We start from the raw sequence: 23,900 nt of genomic DNA, 5'->3' as shown, positions 1-23,900 counted from the left end.
TAATTAGAGAAGGCACTCACCAACTTTTTGCAGACACCAACTGCTCATTCCACTTGGGGCAGTTTCACATTTTGCTCTGTGTAAATAAAGGACAAAAGATATGTAACATACATACATTTATAAATGGTACTTTACTGGACATGTAACATATTTTCTACCAAAATTTGAAGTTCTAAATTATATTTTATTTGTACTGTCTAGAGAACAAACACTCCATTTGTGATTCAGAATGATTAACTTTTACAGATACAATGAGCTCTAAATATCATTTATCACTAGTAAGGGGGTTCAGGAAATATACAATGTGATTTGTTTGGTAGGCGGCTCACTTAAAATGGCATTTACTCCCTTTCATCCAACCTTTTAACATGCAGGTCACATAAACATAACATGTTCAGGGCAGTACATGGCCTATTATAATGTTTATTATTAGGGAAATATACATTACATATCACATTGTTTGGTCAAAACACTGTAAGCATATTCAGTCATTCAGCTGAAGTGCAAGAATTTTGACCATGGTGAGACAGATTAGATGGATGGATGGATGGATGGATGGGTGGATGGATGGATGCTTTATTGATCACGAACGAAATTTAGCAGCCAGTAGCAGACACACAACACTGTACAGTAACCATAATAAGGGTGTAGACATAACAAGAATACATATACCAGATCCTATCTACAGGCACATGTACAATTATAAAATACAACAATCTATATGACCACACTGAATGAATAAATAAAAAAGTGCATATACTCTACCAAATAAAGTGTCTAGTGTCCAGAAGTGCAAGATGCACAATGAGGTATACAGAAAGTGCACTATGTGCAGCACACTGTCTATATGTGCAGATGAACAGAGAAACACAAGAGAAACACAAGATAAGCATGAGATTCAGATTCAGTCCTCCTCTCCACCCTTCTCTGCTGGCCCCCCTGGGAAGAGCTGAAGAGCCTGATGGCTCTGGGGACAAAGGATTTCCTGAATCTGTCGGTTGAGCAGCTCTGTGACAGCAACCTGTCACTAAACACGCTCCTCCTGTCCATGATGGTGTGTAGTGGGTGGCCAGATGATAGAACATCTGCAGGAGCTTTCTACAGACATTAAAGGACCTCAGCCTCCTCAGGAAGTAGAGCCTGCTTTGACCCGTCCTGTACAGGATGTCTGTGTTGGCTGACCAGTCCAACCTATCAACCAGTTGCAGCCCAAGATGACCTGTAGGTCATTACCCTCTCCACTTCAACCCCCTCAATAGAGATTGGCTGTGTGGGTGGCCTAACCCTGCGAAAGTCCACTACCATCTCCTTGGTGTTGGCAGTAGGGTTGCAACGGTATGAGATTTTCACGGTATGATAACCGTCTCAGAAAATACGCGGTATCACGGTTATCGCGGTATCATGGATTGTTACATATATTATTAAAAGATACACTGACCCTTAAAGAAATTACCACGAACGTTTTTTTTGTTTAATTAACTATTTATTGTAGTTGAAACCTGGAACTATTATATACAAAATATCTCCTTAAAAAAAAAAGCTGTACACCTGTTTTTGCAAAAACTGCAATATTAGAAGGAGAAAAAAACTAAATCTTTAAATAAAAATGAATGTCTCTTTAGAAAGAAAAAATACTTTGTCTTTGTAGAAAAAAAGAAAAAGTGCAGCTGAATTCTTGAACAGTTTTCCTGAGATCAGATTTTTATCGCAGCAATCATTTGTGTTTAATATTCAAGCCAGATTATGATGCAGAAACGTAAGCATGTCAAGTTTTTCTGGGCTCAATCTTGAGCGCTGAGGTGACAGAATATGTCCACTTGTACTGAACATTCTTTCAGAAGGCACGCTTGTGGCAGGGATACAAAGATATTTTCTTGCCACTTTTGCCAAAAAGGGCATTCCTTCGGCATGCATTTTCCACCAAGCCAGAGGGTCAGCATCAGTTCCAATAGTAGGAAGAGACATGTATGTCTTGACCTCAGACATGACCTTTTCATGGATGTTTTTATTTTCTGAGGTTGCCTTGTTTTGCCTGGATGAACTTATTTGTTGTAGCAACGCAGACAGACCTTTCCCTTTCCTCTTAGTAGCAGTAGTGGTGCTGCTGCTGCCCTCTCCTACCTCATTTTCTTCTCTTTCTTCTTGAGGCTGTTTTTGGCATGGAGACACTGCTGTTGCAATGGTTACAGCTTCTTCAACACATGCCTCAACTGTGTCATCCAGGTTTTTAGAGAAGCTTCCCTTAAACCTAGCATCCACAAAGCAGGATACTTGCAGCAGTCGTTCCAGCCGCTCTGTGTATCTGACTTCAAGGTCTTCCCTCATTACTTGCTTCATCTGTCTGGTGAGTGCATTGTCTTCAGCTTGCTCCGCGAGAATTTCACTGCGGATGTGCTCCAGTACTGGTGAGAGTGAGGAAAGTGTGACCCTTTTCTCAGAGGCTAGAGCATCAGTGAGCTCATAGAAGGTCTGAAGAAGCTGGCTGACATTCTCAAGTATAGATATGTCAGAGTCTTTTGGCATGAGATGCCAAGTACTCCTTTCATTTGCCAGTACTGCGCAGACGGCCTGTTGTTGCTCCAGGAACCTGGAGATCATCTCAAAAGTTGATCCCCATCTTGTTATTACATCATGGATTAGGGCATGCTCGGGGAGTTCCAGGTCTGCCTGTTTTTTCTTGAGATCTCTTTTCTTCTTCCAACTTCGAGAAAAACCTTGTATCAAGTGTCTGCATGCTCTGACAGCAGATTCCACCCTTTGGATCTTCAAAACTTTGTTAACGGCCAAATTTAAATTGTGTCCGAAACAAGTGAGCCAAACACAAGGGAAGTCTGAAAAGGCTTTCTTCATATTTGTTGCATTATCTGTGGTAATTCCACACAGATCTTCCTTTGTAAGTTTCCATTCCTGAAGCATGTTTTCAAACATTTCAGAGATGTTTTCTGAGGTGTGGTCTTCAGGGAAAAAATGAGTTTCCAAACAATGGCACTTGAGCTGCCAGTCTGAAGAGATGTAGGGGACTGTAAAACTTATAAATGGTTCCCCTCCTCCACTGCTGCTGGTCCACAAGTCTGTGGTGGCTGAGTAACACACAGCTTCCTTTAGCTGTTCTTCAACACTTGCTCTCACATCTTGGTACATGCGAGTGGCAAAGTATGTTCTTGATGGAACTTGGTACATTGGAACAGCTTTTTTCATCAGGTGAAGGAAACCAGGTTTTTCCACTGCTCTTAAGGGCATCATGTCTTTGGCAATAAAATACGCCACAGCATGATTCAATTCTTGGGCTTGTTTAGATGAGGGATCTAACTTAATTCCCTTTGCAAATGACTGTGTGACAGTTGGCTGAGCTGGATCAGGAAATTTCTTTGCACAGCTAGCTTGTCCCTAAACCAATAACAGAATAATAATATTAATCAATTATATTTATAATAATAATAAAAAATAAATGTGTATATATATATATATATATATATATATATATATATATATATATATATATATATATATATATGTGTGTGTGTGTGTGTGTGTGTGTGTGTGTGTGTGTGTGTGTGTGTGCGTGTGTGTGTAAAGATCCTGTATTTAAAATATTCAGTACAATTATTTAAGTTTAATTATTTAATTATTTAATATCTGAGCCTGTGTGCGTGTCTGACCAACTACTGTTGTAAACGTCCGTTTTACTGCCAAGTTAATATAACCAGAGACTGCAGAAAGAGGGGACTATCTATTTTATACATGATCCTCACAATAGAGGCACGTCAGATTTTAAATATAAACTCATGCAAATTAATGGCGTCTTTCACGTTGAGTCCGACTCAGGAAAAATCCAAATTAGTCTGTGAGGACCTGAACACGGACACGCGCATCCACCACAGCACGCGTTTCATAGCCACGGGCATAACGTTACTTCCAGCACCTGCATGCTCATAGTTCGGATGACTCAGCACTTTTGCGGGCGCTTAACGCGTGGGCTGTGCACGAATACATAGATAGGTTTTATAGTCGAAATTTCACGCATTTAGGGTCGGACTGAAATTATAAACGAGCACAGCGGGGTGGTGTTCTCGGAGATGGGAGAACAGGTTAGAGGTATTCCCTCCTTTAGCTGCCACTTTCCTGCCACATTGATTACAAATCGGATTCCCATCCTCGCGTGCATTTGGCGGGTATCCGAAGTAGTCCCACACTGCTGACTTTAGTTTAGCCTTTTTTTTAGGGGGACGGAGATTTGTTAAGTCTGTGGCACTCTCTGCCATTCTCACTGCTGTGTGCTTGTGTGACTGAAACGGAGCGGAGCTGCGCATGCGCGGGTGAGTTTCTGAGCTGGGTTGTGTTTTACCGGTAATGAGCAAATGCCCACGGTATGATAACCGTGCATTTTAATACCGTGGTATACCGTGGAACCGGTTACCGCTGCAACCCTAGTTGGCAGTGTTTAGAAGCAGGTTGTTCAAACAGCACCACTCCACAAAGTCCTTCACCAGGGTCTTGTACCCCCCCCCCCCCCACACTGAACATGACTCTTACAGCACACCACCCATGTCCAGATAAGAGTAGGCACAATGGAGATGGTATAGCATGGCATCCTCCACTCCCACTTTCTCCCTGTAGGCGAACTACAGGGGGTCTGTTGCGTGTCGAACCTGGGGTCTGAGAAGGTGTAGAAGAAGGCGCTCTAGTGTCTTCATGACATGGGATGTTACAGCAACAGGCCTGAAGTCAATGAGTTCACTGGGTCGCACTCTCATGGGTACTGGAATGATGCATGGTGTCTTCCACAGTGCGGGAACCCTGTGGATGAATATCAATAGGCGCAGATGAGGTGTTGATGTCCTAGCAGACAGAGACTGAAGCGCCAGGAGCTGAGAAAGGGGAGGGTGTGGAGGTGACTGCTGGACATACAGGCGCTGTGGAGATCTGAACAGGGCATTCAAACCAGTTACAGAAGATGTTGAACTCTGTGTCACCATCTAACGCGCTGTCCATCCTCTGTTTACAGCCTGTAATGGTCTTCATACCATTGCATACCTCCCTCACGTTATTCTCCCTTAACTTCTGCTCCACCATCATCCTGTAGGACTTCTTGGCTTCTCGCAATTGGACTTTGAGCTCCCTCTGTACGTTCCTAAGCTCCTCCTGGTTGTTGTCTTTAAAGGCTCTCTTCTTATTCAGCAGACCTTTGACATTGCTGGTTATCCAGGGCTTGTTGTTAGCAAAGCAGCGTACAGATTTCACTGGAACAGCAACGTCCATGCAAAAGTTCATGTAGTCCGCCATGCAGTGTGTAATCCCCTCAATGTCCTCCCCGTATGGCTCCTGCAGTACACTCCATTCTGTGGACTCAAAACAATCCCTGAGAGCTGCTTCGGCTTCAGGAGACCATTTCCAGGTTGTCTCAGACTGTCTCCGGAAACAGGGTTTGTGCTGAGGCTGCAGGTAGACCAGGTTGTGGTCAGATTTTCCCAGAGGGGGCAGGAGTGTGGCGATGTATGCATGCTTCACATTGGCGTAAAGGAGATCAATTGTCCTGTTCTTCCTAGTGGGGCAGTCTGCATACTTAGATTAGGTGATCTTCACGCAATTCCCACAACTCAAGAGCTTCCTTGAGAACTCTAATTCTGCTGTGGAGCTGCACCAGGGCTGTAAAACAGCTGTATGGAGTTGAAGGGGGAAAGAGATCTGGACAGGACCCTATATGCAATTAGTGGCACACTAAACTAAAATATTTTAGAAACATGACAAACATGGGAAACCGTATTACATGTTTCCACCAATTTTCTGCCCGGTTGTACTTGCTCCAACCAGGGGATCATCGAGCAAGCAATGTCAATGCTTCCTCTCAACTCAGACAACAAGCGAATTACAAACTCTATTGCAACTATCATTGCCAAGGATTTGCATCTGTACTCAGTCGCTGAGAACCAGGGCTTTTGCATTATGTTGCCCACTTTGGAGCTGAGATGCAGCATCCTGTCTCGAATATATTTTACTAACACATTTTAGGTACCCCCACGAGACCAAAAGCTAATAATCAGCGGCCGTGTTTACATGCAAAGATTTTTGCCAATCCGATTGAACACATTCCGATTACAGATTAAGACTGAGGTGCTTATATGCTCTATTGAACAATCTGATGGAAAATCTTCGTTTACATGTGCACTTCAAGTAATTCAATCCAAAATTACATGAATGTGTTGAGTACCACTTCGAGTAAACACTAACATGACAGCGAACCTCACATGAGGTTTTCAGTTGCTGCGCTTGAGTTTTTATTTACTTAAAAAAAATATCAAACTCAGGAAAACTTACGTCACATGTACTTATGAAAGAAGGCCGAGAGGAAGACGTCGTGTTCTGAGACACATAAGCTGGGCGTCCGTCCAACCGCTGTCTTTTAAAGATTCGAAGGTCCGAAAAAAGGTCAGAAAAAGAGAAAATATCCAGTGATCGGCAGTTGTGTGGATGAAAATGCCTTGTTGATGTGAGAGGTAAGAGGAGAATGGGCAGACTGGTTCGAGATGATAGAAAGGCAATAGTAACTCAAATAACCAAACAAAATTATCGCTGAGGAATGTTTCCAACACCTTGTTGAAAGCATGCCACGAAGAATTAAGGCAGTTCTGAAGACAAAAGGGGGTCCAACCTTTTACTAGCAAGGTGTGCCTAATAAAGTGGCCGGTGAGTGTATATGTATATTGTCATTTTTGCTTTAAAACCTTGTATCTCTATTTTTGTCGTGTTTAACTTTATGGCATCACTTGGAAACACCGCTAATCTTTACATTCGGTTAAAATTTCACAATGAACGGACCAACAGTAGTAGCCTAAAATCGCTGAGGGAAAAAAAATCCTGTTACCTCCACTTCCATCCTGAGTTAAGAAGATTTGTTTCTTCTTCTGTAAAGCTAGGCCTACTGATTTACTGAGATATGAAATACTGTTCCAACAGCAATTATATATCTTCTTCTTCTTTCGTCTGCTCCCTTTAGGGGTCGCCACAGCGGATCATCTGCCTCCGTCTTGCCCTATCCACTGCCTCCTCTACTTTTACACCAACCATCTCCATGTCCACCTTCACTACATCCATAAACCTTCTCTGAGGTCTACCTCTTCTCCTTCTTCTTGTAAAGCTTCTCTTTCACTCTTGCTGCTATCCTTCTGTCACACATGCACCCTCTTCTTCACCTCTTTTCTACACTGTCCATTGCTCTGGATGGTTGACCCAAGATATTTGAAGTCATCCACCTTTACGTCCTCTAATCCTTGCATCTTCACCTTTCCACCTGCCTTCCTCTCATTCACACACATGTATTCCGTCTTGTCTCTACATTCCTCTCCTCTCCAGTGCAAACCTCCACCTCTCCAGATTCTTTTCCACCTGCTCTCTACTCTCACCACAGATTACAATGTCATCTGCAAACATCATGGTCCATGGAGCCTCCTGCCTGACCTCATCTGTCAACCTTTCCATCACCACTGCAAACAAGAAGGGGCTCAAAGCTGATCCCTGATGTAACCCTACCTTCACCTTGAAACCATTTGTCACTCCAACTGCACACCTCACCACTGTCTCACTATCCTCCTACATGTCCTGCACCATCCTAACATACTTTTCAGCTACACCTGACTTCCTCATACAGTACCACAGTTCCTCTCTTGGCACCCTATCATATGCCTTCTCTAGATCCACAAAGACACAATGCAGCTCCTTCTGACCTTCTCTGTACTTCTCTACCAACAATCTCAATGCAAAAATTGCATCTGTGGTACTCTTTCTGGGCATGAAACCAAACTGCTGCTCACTGATCTGGACCTCTCGCCTTAACCTTGCTTCAACAACTCTTTCCCATACCTTCATGGTGTGGCTCATCAACTTTATACCTCTGTACCAGCAATTATATATATGTCTGTATAAATATGTTTACATACATTGAAAATGGTTATTCAAAAGGTTGTTTAGTCAAGGCAATTGTTCCATTTAGAACCATGTGTTCTATATGGAATCATTTCATGCTTAAATGGTTCCTTACATGGTTCAATCGTTCTTCAGATTGATAAAAAAATATATACTTCATAGTGTTCTTCTTTTTGAAATTGCTTCTATTCTTAAAAGCAGAACACTTTATGGTGCTATAAAGAAAAGAAAAAATATTACCTTTAATAAAGAACCCCTAAAGAACCATTTTTTAAGTGTGTATGTACAAATTTGTCAGAATATGATGAGTCACTAATGAACCATGGTGTAAGTGTGGGTGTGGTTTGGGTGGAGGGCAAAACATTCTTTCATAGTAGCAGAACTAGTATGAGCTTGGAAAATGACACAAAGACATTCATTCACGAAAGCATCCTCGAGGGACTTGAGGCCAACTACCTGAACAATGACCACCAACTGTCTCAGGATTGCAAAGAACAAAAAGGAAACACAAAACTGCATTCTTTAAATCAGTAAAACACCTTTTAAATGTTCTGTTCTTATTTGTTATTTGCTGTGCGTGTTAACTACAACACAATCTACATGAACATCAGGAAACCTCTGGAATTTTCCAATAAGCTAGGTCATTAGATTTGTTTAAAATAAGCGAAGGAGGTCGGACGCTTTGAAAAGTGGGTAAAATAAACATACATCTCATGCTAACATGCTTAGCTTACTCAATGCTATGACATAGACAGTTCCACACCCTTCTTAGAAGGAACCAGGCATGAGTTCTAATAATAACAATGCATCTGCCAGTTATTGATGCTGACGAACGAGAAACGTACATGCACTGGAATTCGAAACAGAATCCAGAAGCTAACTTTCAAGCAAAATCAACGAAACCAAATTATGTCAGGACAGGTGACAAATAATGAAATGAGATGAAAAATAATCTGACCACTAAAAATCATGAAATCTAAAACGTGGATTAGGATTCTGGAGATTCTCCCAGCAGAATTTGACCCATAAGGAACGTTAGAGACTAAATAAGTTTTGCATTCCAGTTCTGGTGCTGTTGGACCACCTATTGGTCATTCTGGGAAACTTACAAGTTTTAGAAATTTGCAACATTAGTCTCAAAAATAAAAGAATCATAAGGCAAGAGCATGTTTATAAAACGTATGCAAGAATGTTCAGCAGCTGACAAGATGTAACCAGCCTTGTCTGACCACTTATGAGTCCAAGACTGTCACAAGTGCAGGTGCACAGGTATGCATCACATGATTGTTTACTGCATAAGTACTTCGAAATACTATTGGTGTTGTTAACATGAATATTTAAACAAACATTGAATATTTTAACTTATTTTTAACTAAATCAATGTCATACATTTGCTTGCTATCCTGGGAGTCACACAGGGCAAGAGAACACAACAGTCTGAAAACATCTGAATATTAAAAGTAAATGTCATGTTTTACGTCAGTGCAAGGACAGCTTGGAGTCTGATGCCCCAAAGCAGCATCCTTCAAAAACAATACGTCAAAACCTTTCGTAAGAATGTGTTTAAGGGTGGAGTAAACTGGGTGGGGAACAAAAGGATATAAAGTAGGATGCTAAACACTAAGCTGGTCATTTGTGCAAAGCAGGTGACAGGCGCTGTGACAGCACTGAGGAACAAATAAGTGAGTGTTTGTACATCTTGTAATAAATCAAATTTTAGAATTTTTAATACCTGTAATTACATATTACTGAAAAATACCAATGTAATTAGGTGTGAGGATTTCTGATATTTGTTACAGAGCCAGAATATAATATCTGAAGTAAATCATAACATTATGCTACTATCAGCTACAATCAGAATTATGCCAGTGTGGATTTTACAGACTTTTTTTTTTTTTTTTTACAAAAACAGTACATCAGAATCAAAAAAAACATTTACAACATAATTTAAGCACTAACTCTGGCAGATCTTCGTCTTTGCTATACGGAAATCTGTCACATCCTGCCTCACTCAGCCTGAGTGACACTGTGACCTTTTACTGTTCAGTGTTTCATCAATACTACTTTTTTTTTTTACATTTATTATGATTTCTCTGGTCAGTTTTTACATTTATAAAAGCAATTGTATCCTTTAATGTTACTAAACGCCTTTTATTCTACATTTCAGCCAGAGCAAGCTAACCGAGAACAACATGAAGGAAATAAAGCTATACATAACCATTGGTGAGTAGTGCTTTTGAAAATACTGCTTCTTTGGATGTTGCTACTTATCTGTTAGCATGTACTATGTGTATTACCTTCCTTTGGATCTATTTATGTTACTTGAGATTCATGGTGAGAAACATTGGTGGTGGCGGTGATAAAGATGTGCTGCAAAGACATTTCCTCTACCTTTGCTGTACTTTGCATTGGCTCAACCATAAAAAAATCAAGCAATTTAACTGGTTTTATTCAACTCAATTAAATCCTCTGAATCAAATAATGCAAAACAAAATGAATATATTAGAGCAGCATCGTCGACTGTCAGACCAAAAAGTATTTCAGTCAACCGAACCAACCAAGAGAAATCAATCTAAAAGAAGTCTTTCGAGGTTCTTAACCTGGGAGGGCTGGCTGAGTTGGTGTCGTGTGACCCATCTCTAAAATGACCATTAGACCATTCAGAGCTCGATCGAGAACAGCGAAGCGGTCCGTTTTTCTGCAAGGGGGTTTCAAGCGTGTACGGTTAAGCCACCGCCACTACAGCTGTGTTGTTGCGTTGCCTGGGAGACACCACTGTCAATCATTTTGCTTTCTGACGTGATGAATTCTGATGAGGCAGCAGTTTGGAATTTTTTGAGTATTTATCAACTACTGAACTTTTCCCAAAAGCATACATTTACTATTAAAACTAAAATTTTAATATTTGAAAACTTCTTAACAGGGCTTTAAGATTTTTTTTTTAACCACAGCCAATGGCCAGACAATTTTAAAATGCTCTTTAGATTATGAGACTCTAAATGGTTAAAACACAACAGTTTATCTTATTGCATTGGTTGCCTTGTTAAGCTTTTAAATATACCAGTTTTCATACACTTACCTTAGTTTTGTCTGGACGTATGTAAGCAAGAAATGTGATGTAACTCGTCCTTTGCAGCTTTACACTGAAGACCCCTGGGTCAGAGGAACAGAAAAAATGTACATAAATTCCGAAACTTCAAACCAATCCTGCTTTTTACACTTTTTACAGTGTGTACCTGTTTTTCAGCATCAACAAACTAAGTAGTAGTTCATTTCAATTTGTTTACTTCACATATGGACTTAAAATAAACCTTTGAGTACATTATAGTTTTTAAAGCAAAAAAAAATAACTCAATCCATTTCATCTTAATAAACTACCTCCTCGTCTGCTTACAAACAGGAATGAATTGTATGAACTGAGGTTTTTTGCATTCAACAGCTGCTCTGAATGAGTCCTACCAATACCTGCTTTATAAAATATTAACATGTGTTTCTGTCCTGATGCCTTATTTAAGCCAATTCATTTACTTGGCAACTTTAAGTAACCCTTGTTAGTGAGTTTAGCTATTAAAATGATATCAGGATACCTTCTATTTCTTTTATGACAGAAATGTAAGGCAAATTAAAGCCTCTAAATTGGCAAAATGAACTGTTCTCATCACTAATGCTGCCCAGCTGACGACAATAACCCTTCCTGTCCTTTTATCTGCTTTTATCTGCTTGAAGAAACACATTTTAAGAGTATAAGGCAACCTGGCTACGAACTACAAACACTGTTAGCTAAGTTAGGTGCAAATGTGTGGCTTTAGAGTACATTTAACAACAGTTAGTGAGCACAACAGTGGACTAAACATTCCGTTACACCAGTCATGCCGATCTGGCGCTCAAATTCAATAAAAAACCCGTTTACAAACATAGACAAACCTGCTTTATATCCAAATGTTTGCGTTAGCTTGCTGTTGTACTTAACGTTAGCACCTCGGCTGTCTTAGTTAACGTCACTTCTGCAACAGAATGCTTTAAATTACCTCATTTAACGCGATAAATAACACCAAATAATCTGGGCTGCTTGGCGCGAAATTTAAAACACATATTTACATACTTAAAACATCACTAAATAACGGGAATGACAACCAACACTCACAGGTTCATGGGCTCTGAAACACTATCAGGGGGACCGTTTTATTGAGCATCGGAAAAAAACAGTAGTGATGGGGAGTCGATTCCAAAAGAACCGATTCTTCGACTCCAACACGCAGGGACTCGGGGTCGACTCTTGGCCAATGACTAAGAAATGCTTGGAGTCGATTCTTCGACTCTGTAGGGTTGCAATAAATAATGATTAGAAATAGTACTTCTTCTTCTGCCTCCATCTTGCCCTATCCACTGCCTCCTCTACTTTTACACCAACCATCTCCATGTCCACCTTCACTACATCCATAAACCTTCTCTGAGGTCTACCTCTTCTCCTTCTACCCGGCAGCTCCATCTCCAACATTCTTGATTAGAATAATCAATTAGAACATTCTTGATTAGTATAATTAGAACAATGATTAGAAATAGTACAAGATACGAAAATGAAAACCAAAAACATTATTTTTCACAGGCTGTAGAAAAGATAGTAAAGCTGAGATTTGCTGCTCCTTGGGGTTTTTATTCAAATGTTCGTTCCACCTTAAATGGTACCTGTGGCATCACTTAAGGTAGACCAGAAAAGTCGAGTAAGAAGATTGTAAATACGAAGCCAATTTAAGTCTCGTAGAAAGAGGAAGCTAACATCCAACTAATGGTTCATTTTCGCATAACTATAACTAACGTGGTGCTTTTCTAACCAAGTACCAAGAGCAAACCTAAATTTCATCATATCACAGCTGTAGGCAAGTGGGGCCGAGGAGTCGACTAGATCGATTCCAATGGAAGGAGTCGATTCTAGCAAACCCGGTGTCGTGCATCATTACTGAGGGGAAGGGTGAAGTTAGGGGTTGTTTCTCATGTGGTTTATTATATTTAATAGCTAGATGGTTCGTTTACATTTCCACCAAACTCCAGCATCGGAGCTCAGCTCTGTTTGCGCTGAGACGAACTAAAACTACTGCAACTCTGCTCCGGTTCGCTCCGGTCCAGTTTAACTCCTAAACTGCTTTAATGCGAGGCGGGGCGCGTTGGTGAGTTAATACGAGAAATATTTTTAAACGGTAGTTGGACCCAGGCGAGACCAGGAAATACTCCGTCTAGAACTGTCCTGCTCAACCCTGGTCCTGGAATCCCAACACTGCCCTGCACATCTTGGTGGTCTCCCTGCTTTAACTCGATACTGTGCTGTTCATGAGCTGATTAGGTGGTTCAGGTGTGTTGGGGGCAGGCAAAGCACTAAAAAGTGCAGACCAGTGGGACTCCAGGACTGGCGTTCAGAAACACTTTCCATCATTTCAATGAGGGGTTTGCTGTGAAACGTTTCAGTATAGATAAGTGTACTGACTCTGGTGGTGATAGGAAACTATGGGTCGCCGTATCTACAACACAAATATAGCCATTTACTACCCAAAACTACCAGTGAACCTTCACGTGTCTTCTCAGTGTTTATATCAAGTGTTGATGATGGTAAAACGGGGGTAAATATGAGTGATTTCTTTGCGGCCTTTTTGCCTCAGAAAACCCGTCTTGTGTCTTCCCACCGTGCAAAAAACGTTCAAAGTTCAGCTTTAAGGAAGCGAATCTGCGGACAGGTGCTCGTCTTTGCGCTCGATACTACAAAAATGGTGACGAAATAGTTTGTGAATATTAATTCACTTTCTGTCCTCCTCTGACAATCAAAGGACAGAACTGCTGGTGATTTGATACAAAACCCACCGATTAAAAATTGCTTATACACATAAAGTGTTTTATGTGCGCCTAGTCTGAGATTTAGCTCTCAACATTCGCATCAGTGGTGCGACTGTCATCAAGACACAACGGAACAGGCAGAAATAAGCATTTGCTGTTTATTTAAATAAATAAATAACGTCCTCCAGTAAGTTATACTCTTTTCATCACTCTGGCACAGCGTCCCTCTGCAGCGTTCACTGCTTCTCCCCTCACACGCAATAAAAATAACCTGCCTCCGGCCATTTGAGCACTTTTCTCGTCCCCTCGGCCAGTAACGTTAGCGTTACCGGTCTAACCACGTTTCTAACGTCCATAATTTAGTCCAAGAAAACAGGAAAAATACGCTACCAGCAGCATTCCAGAGTACAAACTATTTGCAGTTAAAAAGCTCTAGTTACTAAACAGTGACCAGCCAGTATTTAAACGGGTCTCTCGTGTAGCAATGTTTACCCAGCTAGCCGGCAAGCTAAGCTAACTAACGTTAGCTTTACGTAAACGTAGTATTCGATGGCGTCATTAAGGCCACGTCACCACGCTGGTAAGCAAGGTGAACCAAGCAGAATAGATCAGAATGACCACAAAAACAACAAGATATAAGGACGCTTTAGATGCAGTCTTCAAAAAACGCTACAAGGAAAAGATTAGCTAGGCTGCACATCTTCGGAGTTCATAAGAAACATCAGCTTACCTCAATTAATGCATTAATTGACCTCAATAAATGATGAGATGAGCTATGTTTTAAAATTGAGATTTAAAAAAGTGATCCATGGCTTTATTTCATTACAAACAGCCACAGCACTGCTTAATGAACTTGATGTTGCCATAGAACACGCAGAGAGCAGGATTACCACTCTGTAATGTCTTACGTTATGCTCAAACGCTAGGGGGCGCTCCCGAGCGAGTCCAAAATGAATGGGTTAAGATGGAGCATTTGAGCAAAATCATAGTTTAACATAAAATAATACATGAATTTCCTGAACACAGAACAGTTTGAGTAAATGAGCTGCTCAGCTTGCCCACCAGTCAGCACTCAGTAGCAGTAACGCTAGCGTCCTGCTGCGCAAAACCTGCTGAGATGTTATCAGAATGTATCAGTTGAGTTGTAAACGCAGCCTGTCAGGTTGTGAATTTAGCCACAGGAATCATTTCTAGCTACCTACAAACACAAATACGGCAGTTAATCAAACCAGTTAAAACTGAAGACTAGAAATGACTCAAATTTGGAAATGTGTTGGTCAGCAGAAATGACTGCTCCATCTGCCATGTTTTTCAGACTGAAGCGATGGAGCTTGATAGGGCGCTTCAGTGTGCAAAAGCTTTGATAAATTTTTTCCATAATAATTATGCATGGAAATTATTAATGAAAGATCTAACGCAGATAGCCCGCTAGCTAAACTTTAACATTAGCTGCGCGTATTGAGTTACAAATGCAGACTTAAATCTGTGATCATGCAGTGTTGGACAACTGGCAAAACCGTAAAGAAAGTAATGCTTGACTTATTAGAGCAGTTACCTTAGTTTGCAGATAGGTACAAACTCAAAGTGATAAAAAATGTTGAGATGAAGGTTAGAAGGGTTATTCATTTTTTAATAATGATAATGAGAGCAATTATCTTAGGACAGGTACAAACTCAATGTGATAAAAATAAAAGGCTATTAATTTCTTAATGTATTTTTTCCAGGCCTGTTACTCCTTCAAAGCAGTGTTAGAGCTCAGACGACAAATATTACTACAATGACGCAAGGACCTTCAGTGTCAACTGACAGCATGACATCACCTGTACCATCTGCTAGCTCAGTTTCAGTAACTCCTGGAATCTCTCTTCCCACAACAAATCAATCAACTGTTCCTGAAAGTTATTCCCTCCTATCAACTACATCACAATCAACAGGAACAAGTGCTTCTTATCCAACAGCATCAGGTTACACAAGTTCCACTCCATCTACTGTTTCCACAAGCCCATCAGTAGCAATGGGTAGTTCAGTGACAACTGCTAACCCAGCTACCTCAGCCACAACATTAGCAGTCACATCAGAAGGGTCGACAAGTTCTTCTCCATCAACTCAAAGCTCAGTGGTAACAGGCAGTGGGTCTTCAAGCTCTCCAGCAGCACAGAGTCCAATAGTAACAACTAGTTCCGCCAGAAATTATGTGTCAACAACTACAAGTGCAGCTGGAAGTTCCTCTGCAACGAGTTCTCTCAAAACGACTGTTGACTTTATGACTTCAACAGTACCTGGGAGTTCTCCTGCAACAACACTTCTAACATCACCTGGATACACCATTTCTGCTTCAGGAACAAAAGAGACCTCTACTGCAACAACTGTCAGCTCTATGAAAACTACTTTATATCCTGTGACATCACCCACAGATTCAACAGCAATTTCAGTAGGTTCCACAAGTTCTTCTCCAGCAGCACTAAGTGTAAGCAGTTCTGGGACTCCCACCACAAATTATTTGCCGATAACTGTACAAGCAACTGGAAGTTCTTTTCCAATAACTGCGACTTCTATCAAAACAACATTTGACTCCATGCCTTCGACCACAAGTTCTGCAACAACAACACTTGGTTTCACAAGCTCTCCTTCAGCAACACAGAGTCAAACAGTAACAAGCAATTCAGGAACTTCTACCACAGCTCATCTAACAACACTTGGATACACCACTGCTGCAACAGGAACAACAGAGAGTTCTTCTGCAACAACTGCAAGCAATATGAAAACTACTTCACTCACAGATTCGACAGCAATTTCAGTTGGTTCCACAAGCTCCTCTCCAGCAGCACTAGGTGTAAGCAGTTCTGGGACTTCTGCCACAAATTATTTGTCGACAACTGCGCAAGCAACTGGAAGTTCTTCTGCACCTCCAACTCCAGTCAAAACAACATTTGACTCCATGCCTTCAACCACAGGTTCTGCAACGACAACACTTGGTTTCACAAGCTCTCTTTCCACAACACAGAATCAAACAGTAACAAGCAATTCAGGGACTTCTACAACAGCTAATGTAACAACACCTGGTCACTCCACTTCTGCATTAGGAACAACACAGAGTTCTATTGCAACAATCACAGGGTCTGCAACAACAACACTTGGTTTCACAAGCTCTCTTTCCGCAACACAGAATCAAACAGTAACAAGCAATTCAGGGACTTCTACCACAGCTAATGTAACAACATCTGGTTACTCCACTTCTGCATCGGGAACAACAGAGATTTCTACTGCAACAACTGCAAGCTCTATGAAAACTACTTCACCCATAGATTCAACGACAATTTCAGTTGGTTCCACAAGTTCCTCTCCAGCAGCACCAAGTGTAGGCGGTTCTGGGATTTCCGCCACTAATTATTTGTCGACAACTGCGCAAACAACTGGAAGTTCTTCTGCATTTCCAACTTCAGTCAAAACAACATTTGACTCCATGCCTTCAACCACAGGGTCTGCAACGACAACACTTGGTTTCACAAGCTCTCTTTCCACAACACAGAATCAAACAGTAACAAGCAATTCAGGGACTTCTACAACAGCTAATGTAACAACACCTGGTTACTCCACTTCTGCATTAGGAACAACACAGAGTTCTACTGCCACAACCACAGGTTCTGCAATGACAGCACTTGGTATCACAAGCTCTCCTTCAGCAACACAGAATCAAACAGTAGCAAGCAATTCAGGGACTTCAATCACAGCTAATGTAACAACACCTGGTTACTCCACTTCTGCATTAGGAACAACACAGAGTTCTACTGCAACAACCACAGGTTCTGCAACAGCAACACTTGGTTTCACAAGCTCTCTTTCCGCAACACAGAATCAAACAGTAACAAGCAATTCAGGGACTTCTACAACAGCTAATGTAACAACACCTGGTTACTCCACTTCTGCATCGGGAACAACAGAGAGTTCTACTGCAACAAGTGCAAGCTCTATGAAAACTACTTCACACATAGATTCAACAACAATTTCAGTTGGTTCCACAAGTTCCTCTCCAGCAGCACCAGGTGTAGGCGGTTCTGGGATTTCTGCCACTAATTATTTGTCGACAACTGCGCAAACAACTGGAAGTACTTCTTCATTTCCAACTTCAGTCAAAACAACATTTGACTCCATGCCTTCAACCACAGGTTCTGCAACGACAACACTTGGTTTCACAAGCTCTCTTTCCACAACACAGAATCAAACAGTAACAAGCAATTCAGGGACTTCTACAACAGCTAATGTAACAACACCTGGTTACTCCACTTCTGCATTAGGAACAACACAGAGTTCTACTGCCACAACCACAGGTTCTGCAACAACAACACTTGGTTTCACAAGCTCTCTTTCCGCAACACAGAATCAAACAGTAACAAGCAATTCAGGGACTTCTACCACAGCTAATGTAACAACACCTGGTTACTCCACTTCTGCATCGGGAACAACAGAGAGTTCTACTGCAACAAGTGCAAGCTCTATGAAAACTACTTCACACATAGATTCAACAACAATTTCAGTTGGTTCCACAAGTTCCTCTCCAGCAGCACCAGGTGTAGGCGGTTCTGGGATTTCTGCCACTAATTATTTGTCGACAACTGCGCAAACAACTGGAAGTTCTTCTGCATCTCCAACTTCAGTTAAAACAACATTTGACTCCATGCCTTCGACCACAGGTTCTGCAATGACAGCACTTGGTTTCACAAGCTCTCCTTCAGCAATACAGAATCAAACCGTAACAAGCAATTCAGGGACTTCTACCACAGCTAATGTAACAACACCTGGTTACTCCACTTCTGCATTAGGAACAACACAGAGTTCTACTGCCACAACCACAGGTTCTGCAACAACAACACTTGGTTTCACAAGCTCTCTTTCCGCAACACAGAATCAAACAGTAACAAGCAATTCAGGGACTTCTACCACAGCTAATGTAACAACACCTGGTTACTCCACTTCTGCATTAGGAACAACACAGAGTTCTACTGCCACAACCACAGGTTCTGCAATGACAGCATTTGGTTTCACAAGCTCTCCTTCAGCAACACAGAATCAAACAGTAACAAGCAATTCAGGGACTTCTACCACAGCTAATGTAACAACACCTGGTTACTCCACTTCTGCATCGGGAACAACACAGAGTTCTACTGCAACAACCACAGGTTCTGCAACAGCAACACTTGGTTTCACAAGCTCTCTTTCCGCAACACAGAATCAAACAGTAACAAGCAATTCAGGGACTTCTACAACAGCTAATGTAACAACACCTGGTTACTCCACTTCTGCATTAGGAACAACACAGAGTTCTACTGCCACAACCACAGGTTCTGCAATGACAGCACTTGGTTTCACAAGCTCTCCTTCAGCAACACAGAATCAAACAGTAACAAGCAATTCAGGGACTTCTACCACAGCTAATGTAACAACACCTGGTTACTCCACTTCTGCATTAGGAACAACACAGAGTTCTACTGCAACAACCACAGGTTCTGCGACAGCAACACTTGGTTTCACAAGCTCTCTTTCCGCAACACAGAATCAAACAGTAACAAGCAATTTAGGGACTTCTACAACAGCTAATGTAACAACACCTGGTTACTCCACTTCTGCATCGGGAACAACAGAGAGATCTACTGCAACAAGTGCAAGCTCTATGAAAACTACTTCACCCACAGATTCAACAACAAGTTCAGTTGGTTCCACAAGTTCCTCTCCAGCAGCACCAGGTGTAGGCGGTTCTGGGATTTCCGCCACTAATTATTTGTCGACAACTGCGCAAACAACTGGAAGTTCTTCTGCATTTCCAACTTCAGTCAAAACAACATTTGGCTCCATGCCTTCAACCACAGGTTCTGCAACAACAACACTTGGTTTCACAAGCTCTCCTTCAGCAACACAGAATCAAACAGTAACAAGCAATTCAGGGGCTGTAGTGGGAAATGGAGGCATTTCTGGAAGTTTATCTTCAACTACAAATTCCATCACCAATACCAAAAACGTTATTACAGTAACAACTCAATCTACTCCATCATCATCACCTGGGTCAGGATCTACACAGTCTACTTCAATTACTGCAGTTCCTTCAATTACTGCAAATGGAGTTTCATCACATTCCAATGAAACATCAGCAACAGCGGCTAGTCTCACAGTAACAATCTCTTCTACTTCTCTTACACAAATTACAACTCCCACCCCAATTACAGTAACAGATTCCACAGCCCCACCTTCAAAGGGTGAGGGATCCATAGAGCTTGGATTCAGAATGATACGGCAGTTTGAACCAGATTATGCAGATGAGACAACAGTGAAATATAAGGAACTTGCAGCAAATGTTACCACAGAGGTAGGAAAAATCTATCTGTCTATAAACATTTTTACTTTTATGTCTTTTTACATAACTTAAGTAATAACAAACATTCAACTTGGAAACTGGTATTGAACTTTCAAAACGTTTTTGAAATGTTGCTTGCATTAAATTCTAAATGGGCATATATTTTTCAGAAAACAAAAAAATTTCTCAATATCAACATGTGACATTGTCAATTAAATAATTAATCAGTCAGTCAGTTATTTTGAATTAAACATAGGGCTTAAACATTTAGCAAATCATTGCATTTTGTTTTTATTTACATTTTAGACAATGTCCCAACTGTTTTTGGAAATGGGGTGATATTTCTAAAGAATAAAAATCCATACAAAATATTTACTTAGATTTAATCTTGCCGTGCTGTGCTATGTCTTTTTACATCACTTAATAAACATTCAAAGTTTATTAGGGCCTTTTCTGATAGATTAACATCAGTTATTTTAACTAACTGCAGTTATTCCTGTCATGCCACAGTAGGGATGAAATAGACTTCTCTTAACAACCACAGTTGGTTTAGTAAGAGGTTCTTCAACCAGTCCTGGTTAGCTTGTGATGCGTGGGACTGTGAAATAAGATACGGGTATGCAGCTTTTGAGTTTGGAGTTCCAGTGTTGTAGCCATGTGTGGACATGAATTTCTTAATGAATGAACAGATAGAAACTATCCAAAGTGAGTTACAAAAAAATATTGTTAGATTGACTTATATTACAATTTAAGAATGTTGTTTTTTTTCATTTTCTTCTCAAGTTACTATACTGGAGATATAAATGATTGTCCTGACAATGACAATCCGAGAACTCATCTGAATGATCTTGTCTTCTCTCACAGGTGAATCGAGGTTATAGGATTATTTTCCCTGTCACGTATAGGAGGTGTCGGGTAGAGAAATTTTCGTAAGTACTTTCTTTTTGCAGTGACTAACAGAGAGCTACAGCCAAAAACTGACGGCCTTCCAAAACTAATCATCGTCTCTTTGCCTTTTTCAGCCCAGGGTCAGTGATTGTCAACATGACGCTGATTTTCAGCAGTGAGTCTGTTGTTCCGAACGTATCGCAAGCTGAAAATGCTCTTGCAGTATCTGTAGAAAAAGGAAACACATTTCTGAATGTGGATCTTCCTTCTATCACTGCCAGTAAGTTGTTCTTCTCATTCATGAATCAATCAGTCAATCAATAAATAGACTAAACACAGCAATTCCAAACTATGATGAACTGAAAATGTTACAGTGACACTAATTTTCTGATCTGTCAAAACTCCCTCTTAGCTCTATCGACCACAACAAACACCACTACTGCTGCCAGTACATCCAGTACATCTGCAACAGCTGCAACCAATATGACATCTGCAACAGCTGCATCCAATACGACATCAGCCAGTACCGCACCAAACACTACACACTCAGGAGCTGCTAGCTTCACCGGAACAATGCTGATCTGGGTCACCTTGATTTACAACACCTATGCAGAATTTTGTAATTGACTATAGTTACTGTCCAAAGAACTATGACTAGAACAAATCTCTGTGTTCTGGAGATACATTGTGATACAATAGTAATTGCAGAGTAATTGTAGATGAACAGTTAACCCTTATAGCCCCAAGCTGTCTGCAGGTCATTTTCACTGGTATGCACTACAACACACTCAATAATTATTTAAATAAATAAATAAAAAAAAAAACTTTAAAATATATTTCTGCGTTTAAAATATATGAATGCGTATCTTACGATATTCTGCTTCGCCACGGCCAGTGGCTACTGGAACCTTAATGAGAGTTCATTAGTTTAGTGCAAGTGCAAGTGCGTGCTGAGCAACCCGAAAGCCAATGAAAATGTATGTGATTTGAATGAGCTCCTGTTCCTGGAGATGAACCTTCCACTAACCGTAACTGACCCTGCCAGATCAATCTAATCATTGACTTAAGACGTCCTTGATTCGCTGAATGGGGTGCATTAGAATTGGGTTGAAGTTGAAAGCTGCAGGAAGGTCAATCTCCAGGAGGAGGGCAGGTGACCAGTGTCTTCAACCATAAGTCAAAATACATCATTCAACACTTGTTTTTTTCCACCTCACGAATCTAACTTGATCAAATCTTGCTATGACATTGATCGACTTTAGGCAATCATTTTTTATTTCACACATGGTGGGATCACTAGCATCCCCATGGGGTTCTAAGGGTTAATCTATGTACAATCGATCTATAAGGGAAATGATGGATTATCTGCTAAGGTGACATTGTATGTAATGCACACACTGGACATATAGAGTCAGATTTACTAACGTATTTTTGCAATTTTGGCACTATATGTGCCTGTAATTGTTTGCACTCAGAGAGAAAAGAATAGAGAGAGTTATTTAAACACATTTATTTATTTTTAAAAAATGTACGTGTGTACGTATGCCGTTTAACACTTTTCTTATTTAGATGAAACTGCCATAGGAGTAAACTGCTTATTCCTAACACTTTGGGTATATTTTACAGCAGCCATCTTCAGAGTATGTTTTTTTTTTTTTGCAAATCATTGTTAAAAAACATTTATTAATGGCTGTTCAAGCCTTATATTACTAAAGCTACCTGTTGTTTCATTACTTCATGTTCACAGTGCATGCTGAGGCAGAAAGATCACAGCCTGTGATGCCCTGCACGCAGCCAAGAACTCACTCTGACCATAAGCTTTAAACAATACAATTCCTAAACAAGCAGGATGCACTCAGGGAAACAAATCAATTTTTCACTATCCATGGTTTCTGAATGCACTGAACATGAAAAGCTTCATTTTTTCAAACGAATGACTCTTTTTCGACATTACTTTGACTACAAAACACTAATGTCTTATTTTATTTATGCTGTTCTATTTTATTTCATTTGAACTAAGGCTGAAACAGTTATGTGTCATGATCCATAACTTTGACAATAAAAAAAGAACTCTGCAAATATTTCTGTTTGTCAGTTTTTCATTTACATTTTTAAAGTGACGTCTGACCTGAGCTGAGTTAATCACTTTACCTGATGAGTTCAGAAATTGAAGTGCAAAAATAGCCATACCTATGTGAGCAGATACACTATATTGCCAAATGTATTCACACCATTCAAATCATTGAATTCAGGTGTTCCAATCACTTAAATGGCCACAGGTGTATAAATCCAAGCCCCTAGGCCTGCAGACTGCTTCTACAAACATTAGTGAAAGAATGGCTCGCTCTCAGGAGCTCAGTGAATTCAACTGTGGTGCCGTGATAGGACGCCACCAGTGCGACAAGTCCAGTCGTGAAATTTCCTCACTACTAAATATTCTACAGTCAACTGTCAGTGGAATTATAACAAAGTGGAAGCGATTGGGAATGAAAGCAACTCAGCCAAGAAGTGGGAGGCCACTTAAAATGACAGCGCGGGGTCAGCGGACGCTGAGGCGCACAGGGCGCAGAATCAAGTCAAGAGGTCGCCAATCTTCTGCAGAGTCAATCACTACAAACCTCCAAACTCCATGTGGCCTTCAGATTAGCTCAAGAACAGTGCAGAGAGCTTCATGGAATGGGTTTCCATGCAGCTGGATCCAAGCCTTACATCACCAAGCGCAATGCAAAGCGTCGAATGCAGTGGTGTACAGCGCCGCCACTGGACTCTAGAACAGTGGAGACGTGTTCTCTGGAGTGACAGATCACACTTCTCCGTCTGGCAATACGATGGACGAGTCTGGGTTTGGCGGTTGCCAGGAGACGGTACTTGTCTGACTGCATTGTGCCAAGTGTAACGTTTAGTGGAGGGGGGATTATGATGT

At 40.9% G+C, this 23,900-nt stretch overlaps 1 protein-coding gene and 1 long non-coding RNA gene across 3 annotated transcripts in view; one reads left to right on the top strand and one right to left on the bottom strand.

Annotated features, from left to right (window-relative positions):
* Positions 1-23,900, bottom strand: part of LOC108414789 — a 94,021-nt gene that overhangs the window by 56,683 nt on the left and 13,438 nt on the right. The window contains exons 4-5 of the long non-coding RNA XR_005129383.1: positions 11,000-11,073; positions 21-76 (exon numbers count right to left, since the gene is read on the bottom strand). This is a non-coding gene — a long non-coding RNA (uncharacterized LOC108414789). The remainder of the gene's footprint in view (positions 1-20; positions 77-10,999; positions 11,074-23,900) is intronic.
* Positions 9,562-23,046, top strand: LOC108414788 (mucin-22). Of its 2 annotated transcripts, XM_037532940.1 has the most exons (7): positions 9,562-9,602; positions 10,088-10,143; positions 15,468-17,909; positions 18,072-20,101; positions 20,954-21,018; positions 21,112-21,257; positions 21,390-23,046. In XM_037532940.1, exons 2-7 carry the CDS (start codon positions 10,113-10,115, stop codon positions 21,602-21,604), a joined length of 4,929 nt encoding a protein of 1,642 aa, XP_037388837.1. In that variant the 5' UTR covers positions 9,562-9,602; positions 10,088-10,112; the 3' UTR covers positions 21,605-23,046. The 2 variants fall into 2 exon arrangements, with proteins under 2 accessions (XP_037388837.1, XP_017543184.2); XM_017687695.2 differs by having other exon boundaries at positions 15,468-20,101.

The sequence above is a fragment of the Pygocentrus nattereri genome, chromosome 22, assembly GCF_015220715.1.
Source record: "Pygocentrus nattereri isolate fPygNat1 chromosome 22, fPygNat1.pri, whole genome shotgun sequence".
Taxonomy (NCBI): domain Eukaryota; kingdom Metazoa; phylum Chordata; class Actinopteri; order Characiformes; family Serrasalmidae; genus Pygocentrus; species Pygocentrus nattereri.
The sequence above is the reverse complement of the archived record's forward strand: the minus strand, read 5'-3'. Positions and strand labels throughout refer to the sequence as shown.